Source organism: Notolepis coatsorum (assembly GCF_963971535.1).
Source record: "Notolepis coatsorum genome assembly, chromosome: 17".
NCBI classification, from domain to species: domain Eukaryota; kingdom Metazoa; phylum Chordata; class Actinopteri; order Aulopiformes; family Paralepididae; genus Notolepis; species Notolepis coatsorum.
In genome coordinates, this window is record NC_140181.1 from 11,535,738 (window position 1) to 11,544,456 (window position 8,719).

General features: G+C 46.8%; 1 protein-coding gene across 1 annotated transcript in view; it reads right to left on the reverse strand.

Moving 5' to 3' along the window:
• LOC311243466 (voltage-gated potassium channel regulatory subunit KCNG1-like) overlaps positions 1–7,838 on the reverse strand; it is a gene marked incomplete at both ends in the record, with an annotated part of 31,306 nt that extends 23,468 nt beyond the window's left edge. The window contains one exon of the mRNA XM_084332699.1: positions 7,050–7,838. Coding sequence (XP_084188825.1) covers positions 7,050–7,838 — 789 coding nt within the window. The remainder of the gene's footprint in view (positions 1–7,049) is intronic.
• Positions 7,839–8,719: the final 881 nt, after the last annotated feature.

Sequence of the window (8,719 nt, forward strand, 5' to 3'; positions counted from 1 at the left end):
GACATGAGCTGGTTCATGGATTTTTGTTCTCCGCCCATTGAATACCCGGTTTTAGGGGCTGGGGGTGTGTCATGATTGGTGAAAGTGTTGGGAAGCATGATTCTCTGTACATTAATAAAGCTCAATAGGTTTGGTCGCTATTGGCCAAATTAGTCTTTGTGTAGGGTGTGAACATGTGCAATTGATGATTGGCTTGTGGGGGACTCCGTGGGCTTGATGAAGGCTGGCGGAGAGTGTGGAAGATGTGTGTTTAAGGCGGACTGTGATTTGTTGCCATACACACAGGATTACTGGGAGAGTGGAGATGTCAGTGCTGACTGTCCGAGCCGGGGTGCGGCTGTCCGAGGACGGAGGTATGATGTTTAGAATTTTATTCCACATCAAAGGGTGGTGGAGTATACTGTTTTGACAGCATAATATAATGAGAGCCATGTGAATTTTTCAGAATTTTGAAAATTAATGATCTAGAAGCCATGAAATATATAGATAAATGATTTGGAAAAGAAAGTTGTCAAAGCTCAGACCAGTAAAGAGAGTCTGAGGGAGGAAAAGTATGGATTCTCAATCAATTGTTGTGGTAGAAGTGACCTGCACTGTCCTGAAGCGAAATCTATATTCACTACAGGATACAAATGGGAGACTGGGGAACCAGACACTGGCTAGTGTCTACCCAGAGTCCATGGGGAATCCCAACGCTGCAGGGCACCTAGAGAAGAACCAGGTGAAGTCTACCTCTCAGGCCGGGAGAGTTCCGGCCAACGCAGTGACCGGGTCTTGAGGCTTCAGAGGGAAACGACAGGCAACCAACGAGGAGACAGGCGGCTAGGCCTCAGCAACAACTCCGGCTGTCAACAGACGGGCTGCAGGCCTTAACCATTGACCAGGGGGGTCTACAAGCGGAAAGGGGGGAGCTGCTATCGCCCCTATCAACGACCAGGCGGAGGGGGAGAGAAGCGAACCTCTTCCACTAATCCAAGGGTCAACGAGGGTTGAGCAGCCAGCGACGACCTCCCCACCGCTGTGACAGCAATAGAAAAATACAGCAGGGGGTTCTACCCCCTAATAGAGGTCAACACGAGTCAAGATGTTCTCGACAGAAGACGGGGTGGGATAGAAAGGCAATTTGCTTTCTAATTCCACCTCCCAGAATGGGTGGCACCATTCAGCAGTCGTGAACTGCACCAGCTCTGAGCGATAAAGAGGAGGCCGGGTCAATCTAGAAAACATTGACCCCCCTCCTCACTGCTCCAAGTCAGAATTTGACAACTCACAGTTGAAACCAATGGAAATTGATCTTGGTACGAAAACAGGTTGTTAAAGACTGTACACGGGATTAAAAAAACTGAAACTGCTAATAACGGTGTTATATTGAATTTATAATTATACATAAGAAAGAGATATAGAAAATGAATGTTAGGTTGAATTTTAGGATCTGAGTGTGGCAACCCATATGTATTTTATCCAAATATGATTTAAAATGTCTTAAATTCTTATCCGGAAAGTAGTGTGTAGAAATTAAGATCTATGTTTGACATATTAAGGATAGATAAACTATCCGAGTGTGGAAATGTGGTAGATTCTAACATAGATCATCCTAATGGGAGGTCAAATCAAACTAATGTGTAAAAGTCTTATAGAAACAGTCAAAGTGGAACAATTCATAAAGGGTGTGTGTGGACAGGGATCTTGAGCTCACAAACAAAGGTGAATTTGCATACAAAGTGTGGGCAACAGCTGCAGACTAAAGATACAGAGTCATGTATCCTGTGTGATCTGTGGAACCGGTCCTGTGAGGACAGCTGCTGTAGACAAGTTTCAAACCAAGACAATAGAGGAACTGTTTACAAGCGGGGGTGGGTAAACAGCTAACGCAACAATGATTAAGTCACATGCAGTTGGTATCTGATGGCTGCATGGGACCATCAAAAGTCTGATAACACACACACACACACACACACACACACACACACACACACACACACACACACACACACACAGAGGACACATGCATGACACACACACACCTCATAAACACATTGGGATAATAATTCTGAAGCCATATTAAACTGTGTAAAATCAGATGATGTAAGTTAAAATATAAATAGAATAGGCTTATTTACATTGGGGTAAGAATTCTGAGGTAGTTAGTTTTCACTTAAAGTGAAAATAAGTCACTATGAAAAGAAATGTATTCAAGTATAATATCTCTGTGTTTATGTGATCAATGGTAATTCAAATATAGATATTAGGAAAAGATATTAGGAAATGAATAAATGCAATGTATTAAAGTAGATTGTTAGATTGAATGAAACAAATTAAAGTATATTTGACTGGGTAAGGACCGCCTCCGTTTGCATTCAAACATAGAGAGGCGGTGATTGGACAAACCACAGCTTATGATGTCATCACAACGAGACCCTGCGCCTTGAGATAAGATGGGATGTTGTGAGGGGGAGGGACACTCTGGAAACCCAACTCACAGGACAACACCTCTTACCACCCATCCACACTCAAGGCAGGCAGGTCGGCAGGAGAACAAAGGACATCGCTTTTGGAGGGAAAAACAGAACTATACTTTGATCCCTAGCCAAGGGAACAAAGCCATCATCAACTATCATTCTCTTTACTGTAATATTAGTCTGGTTGTTTTCAAGACGGCATAGTGTCTTTGATCACAATTATAGCATTCTTGTAATTGTAATTTGTATACAACTTTTAACTTTGATTAAACAGCTGTTGTTAACAACCTTTTCCTCCTGAATTCCTTCTGCCTGCACCGCTGAGAAGATAATAAGTGATTCCCAGAGCTTTAGAGTTATTGAAACAACGCAGAGTACTAACCACCCGGTTCTGATACAGAGCAGAACCGTTATTGAGCTTGGGAATCTACTTCAAGTACTTTATTATCTAAACATGGTAAGTTAGAGTGTTGTGTTCACTCATAGTTAAATACAGTAGAGGTTGAGTACTTCATTATCTAAACATGGTAAGTTAGAGTGTTGTGTTCACTCATAGTTACATACAGTAGAGGTTGAGTACTTCATTATCTAAACATGGTGAGTTAGAGTGTTGTGTTCATTCATAGTTAAAGACAGCCGAGGTTGAGTAGTTTCTTCTGATATCACTTTCAAACTCCAAGTGATTTAGATCCAAAACATTTTCTAACACAGATTCATAATGGTTCTTCAGTGCAAGGGTTCAATTTACAATCAATAATCCATTGTAGGAAAATCCAGAACACTGTTTAGTCTGTGACGACGCGTCGCGATAATATACATGTATTCCATAGTAAAGTACAGTTGACAGCTGCGTTAACGTTACAATGCGTTGTGTTCACTCATAGTTAAAGACAGCCGAGGTTGAGTAGTTTCTTCTGATATCACTTTCAAACTCCAAGTGATTCGTTGCAATGTACGCGGAAATGCTGCGTTGTGTTGCAATGTACTACATGCATTTGTCTGAGCGGGGCGAAAGGAAAGGCGCATTACCGTACTGGCGTGCGGTGACGAATGCGGAAGCATTCTTGCACTCTTCCGCTGGCAATAAGCTACACGCGCGCAGCTCGATCTCTCAGTGGCGAGGAGTAACGCGTGGGAGGCTCACGCTGCCCCCGACACTTCCTGATTCTACTGCGCAGGCGCACCAACCGACCTGTAGGAGTCGCTGTCCACAACGCCCGATCCCCACCCATCAGTTTCCCACCCCCTAATACGGCCAATGTGTATTAGTACGGACGACCAGCTAAACTGAAAGCAATGTGGAGCGCTGGGATCGAACAGGCGATCCCAGCGTCTCTGCATTTGTGGCGAGCGCCTTGCCCACTACGCCACGTAGCCGCCCCGGGCCCCTTGAATTTCTATAATACGGCTGCGTTCAGCCGCCCAGACCCCCATAAGAGGGACCCCCCCTCCCGCCATCCACCCCTAGAAATAGGGCTCCCCCACATCCCAGGTCCATCCCACCTCTGTACCTCCCATGTCACCGATATCACTATATACATTTATGCTAACATGACTTAAAAAATATAACTGAAAACACAATAGATGAAAATAAAATAAGCTATATGGCTAGCACTCTTTGCCTCCGTTGGCGGGTTGGAGGGGAATCAGCTTTCCTATGGGAGAAGCCCCCCCCCCCCCTAGTGACGGAGATATCCTCAATGGAGATTCTCCAAGCCTCTATCATCGTCCAACATCTTTTGAATTCCTGTCCTTCACAAATGTCCATGTGCACATTTAAAGCAACTGCTATTCTAACATACCTCAGACTCTAACACAACTCAAAGAAAAAAGACAACATTGGTGCTCCCATGGTGTTAGAGGATCTCAATCGTATCCCTCTGTTCCCCGTTGGAAGGGTGAGGAGTAATGGCTCTCCTAGTGAGAGGGCTCACCCTAGTGGCGAAGTGCGCACTATATAAGTCCAACATTCGTTCTGTGGAAAGCCTCAGAGCTCCCGGTCAATGTTCTGAATTTGTCTTTCTTATGCTCATGTTCATTTGGATTGTGTGTCATGTGTAATCCTGTAGTTCCTTCATACCAGTCCATCGTGTATTATTCCTTTGAATCGGTTCAGGTCCCCTCTTTTCCTCCTCCCGTCCTCCTCTCCTTGTCCTCGTCCCTCGGTTCTGGTCCACCTGTGCGCCCTCTCCATCCTCTTCGTCAGCGTAGGCCTCTCTCCTTCCCCTCCCGGCACCTTCCATCGAGTTCATCCCTATGTTCCCCGGGTCCTATGTTCCCCGCTTGATTGATTAATAGATTGAACATTTTATAAATTTTTATTATTTTATTAATTATTAATGTCCGCCTTGTTTCGAACTGGTTAAGCTTAGGCCCTCTTTCGAACTGGTTAAGGTTAGAGTTTGGAATCAGGGCTGGTGGTCTAAAATTTTCAATCAATCAATCAATCAATCAAAGCGGGGAACATAGAACCCGGGGAACATAGACATGCTCCCCTTCCATCCTCTCGGCGCTGTGTCCCTCGCTGTCTCCTGCACGTTGTTGGGGCCTGGTTCCTTTCTTTTTCTGAATTTTCTTTATTTCTACATAGCTCCGATGCTTCATTGCCACCTCCGTTGGATTTGTCAGCGTTACATTGTATGCTCCGCATTGCTCCTAATCCAATCTGCGTGGTGGCCTGGTTAGCCTCTATGTTAGCCTGTAAGTTAGTTTGTATGTTAGCCTGTAGCTTCTCTGCACTGACATTTAGCGTCCCGCTAGCTTGTTCTACCTGTTGCATCATTGCCTCGTGTTGAGTCTTTTCCATCTGTGTATTTACTTCATCTGGGGTTGCTTTTCTTTCATTTGTCCTCGTGTTCATTCTTCCTTCTTTCTTTTGTCCTCGAATCTTCACTTTTTATTTCGTTTTGAATTGTTTTACTTCCTTTTTTTGATATTCATTGACCGGGAGCTCTTTCATGTGGCTGCTCACCAGAACGTCGCAAACCGGAAGTCCCGTTCCTCACCTTTTACCCACTCACTCACACATTCACACACCGACGGCAGAGGCGACCATGCGAGGTGCCAACCTGCTCATCAGGAGCAGTTAGGGGTTAAGTGTCTTTCGCAAGGACACTTTGACAGGCTGCCCAGGAGAAGCGGGAATCGAACCGGGAACCTTCTGATTACCAGAAGACTGCTCTACCTCCCGAGCCACTGTCGCCCCCTAATGGAGTAGCTAGCCTGAGAAAAAGGGGATCTAGTTTATTTCCTGGTATCAATGGGGTGCAATGCTTCACAAACAACACTAGTAGAGAAAGGGTTAACCTTCTGTAGTGTGGTAGTGAAAGGGTTAACCTTCTGTAGTGTGCTAGTGAAAGGGTTAACCTTCTGTGGTGTGGTAGTGAAAGCGTTAACGTCTGTAGTGTGGTAGTGAAAGGGTTAACCTTCCGTAGTGAAAGCGTTAACGTCTGTAGTGTGGTAGTGAAAGGGTTAACGTCTGCAGTGTGGTAGTGAAAGGGTTCACCTTCTGTAGTGTGGTAGTGAAAGGTTAACCTTCTGTAGTGTGGTAGTGAAAGGGTTAACCTTCTGTAGTTTGGTAGTGAAAGCGTTAACGTCTGTAGTGTGGTAGTGAAAGGGTTAACCTTCTGTAGTGTGGTAGTGAAAGGTTAACCTTCTGTAGTGTGGTAGTGAAAGGGTTAACCTTCCGTGGTGTGGTAGTGAAAGCGTTAACGTCTGTAGTGTGGTAGTGAAAGGGTTAACCTTCTGTAGTGTGGTAGTGAAAGGGTTAACCTTCTGTAGTTTGGTAGTGAAAGCGTTAACGCCTGTAGTGTGGTAGTGAAAGGGTTAACCTTCTGTAGTGTGGTAGTGAAAGGTTAACCTTCTGTAGTGTGGTAGTGAAAGGGTTAACCTTCCGTGGTGTGGTAGTGAAAGCGTTAACGTCTGTAGTGTGGTAGTGAAAGGGTTAACCTTCTGTAGTTTGGTAGTGAAAGTGTTAACATCTGTAGTGTGGTAGTGAAAGGGTTAACCTTCTGTAGTTTGGTAGTGAAAGCGTTACCGTCTGTAGTGTGGTAGTGAAAGGGTTAACCTTCTGTAGTGTGGTAGTGAAAGTGTTAACGTCTGTAGTGTGGTAGTGAAAGCGTTAACCTTCTGTAGTTTGGTAGTGAAAGCGTTAACGTCTGTAGTAGTGTGGTAGTGAAAGGGTTAACCTTCTGTAGTGTGGTAGTGAAAGCGTTAACGTCTGTAGTAGTGTGGTAGTGAAAGGGTTAACCTTCTGTAGTTTGGTAGTGAAAGCGTTAACGTCTGTAGTAGTGTGGTAGTGAAAGGGTTAACCTTCCGTGGTGTGGTAGTGAAAGTGTTAACGTCTGTAGTGTGGTAGTGAACGCGTTAACCTTCTGTAGTTTGGTAGTGAAAGTGTTAACGTCTGTAGTGTGGTAGTGAAAGCGTTACCGTCTGTAGTGTGGTAGTGAAAGGGTTAACCTTCTGTAGTGTGGTAGTGAAAGTGTTAACGTCTGTAGTGTGGTAGTGAAAGCGTTAACCTTCTGTAGTTTGGTAGTGAAAGCGTTAACGTCTGCAGTGTGGTAGTGAAAGGGTTAAGCTCAGTCTACTCACCGCCTCCTCCTCCTCCCTCATGGCGGGCATGGTGCTGATGGACAAGTTGACGGCGGTGATGGTCACGAACAACACCGACAGGCAGGCGAAGATCTTCCCCGGGAGGCCCGAGTGGGGCCTCTCCACCATGTCCCTGAGTCGGCCCATGCAGCGGTCGAGCCTGGTCTCCGCGTCGCGGCCCTCGTCCCCGCGGCCGCTGTCCGCGTCGTCCAGCAGGTTGTCCATCATCTCGTCCTCCTCCTCGGCGCGCTCCATCTCCTCGCACTCCTCGGCGCGCTGCAGGACGCGCCGGCGGCAGCACCACTCCAGGCTCTCCTCGGGCAGGCCCCAGTAGTGCAGCTCCTCGCGGAAGGAGAGGGCGCACATCTCCCGCAGCGAGCGCAGCTTGCCCGCCTGCAGGAAGGTCAGGATGGTGCGGAAGGCGCACGGGCTGCGGTCGAAGAAGAACTCGTTGCGCGCCACGTCGTAGTCGTCGCAGAGGTGCATGATCTCGTCGAAGCTGCGGCAGTGGTGCAGGCGGCCCAGGCGGGAGAGGGGGAAGTCCTCCAGGGTGGTCCAGGGCAGCTGGTAGCGCAGGCCGCCCACGTTGATGATGGCGTGGAGCCTCCGGGCGTCGGACAGCGACGTCTCGCCGAGCGCGGCGAGGTCGGGGGCGAGCTGCGCCCTCTTGTAGAACGCCCCCTTGAGGGCCTCCCGCTCGATGAGGGGGGGCGGGCCGAAGGACGTGTCGGAGGCGCAGCTGAGGGCGCTGTAGTCGTAGTCGGAGCCATCGCCCGCCAGTAGGGCCATGTTTACCTGCCGCCCCCCCGCAGGCCACGCTCACATCCCGGGGGGCCGAACCAGCTCACCAGCAGCACGGGACCCCCACCTGCAACGCAACATTTTACATTAACTTTAGTCATTTAGCCGAACGCTTCTATCCAAAGCGACTTACAGGTTCTGTAGGACAAGTCGGCAGGAAGGGCACAACTCTATCAGTTATGTTCATCAAACTGTGTTGAGACTTGGGTGCTGCAGTATTGAGTGCATAGTAGTAAAGACGTATTAGTATAGTATGTAGTAATATAGGCAAGGAACAGTGACGCGGGAACTAGGGGTGCTGAGGGTGCTGCAGCACCCCCACCTGTTGGCGGGGAGTTGTAACTGCAAGCAACGTCAAAAGATTTACTAAAAATTAATACAAAACCTTTATTTTTTTAGTTAGGATTTTAGTGTAAGCAGTCTAAAACATGGTTGTTTTTTTAAATGGTTGAAATCCAACCTCTGTTTTTTTTTAATGATATTTTCTGTGTATCTGATATTCTGATTCTGACCTGATGCACAAACGCAGGCAGCACACACACACATCGCATGACGTGGATTGGGCGCAAAGGATCACGGTTGAGGTTGACCACAACAGCAATGGGTAACTTACTAGTTGCGTCTCAAAACATTTCTAAAAAAATAATATTATGATTTCTTTAATGACTCCAAAGCAAAATGGATATACGGTATTTTTCCAAGGCATATAAACAAAGTAATTTAGAAGCTGTACCAGGCTGCACCGGGCAGAAAAGATCATTGATGCCAAGACGAAACGTCGCATTTTGCTGCATTAAGGTGTAGCACCCTGAATATATGGCTCATTATTAGTGCTGACTTGCCTTTTATCTCCCTTTGGTGCACCAAGA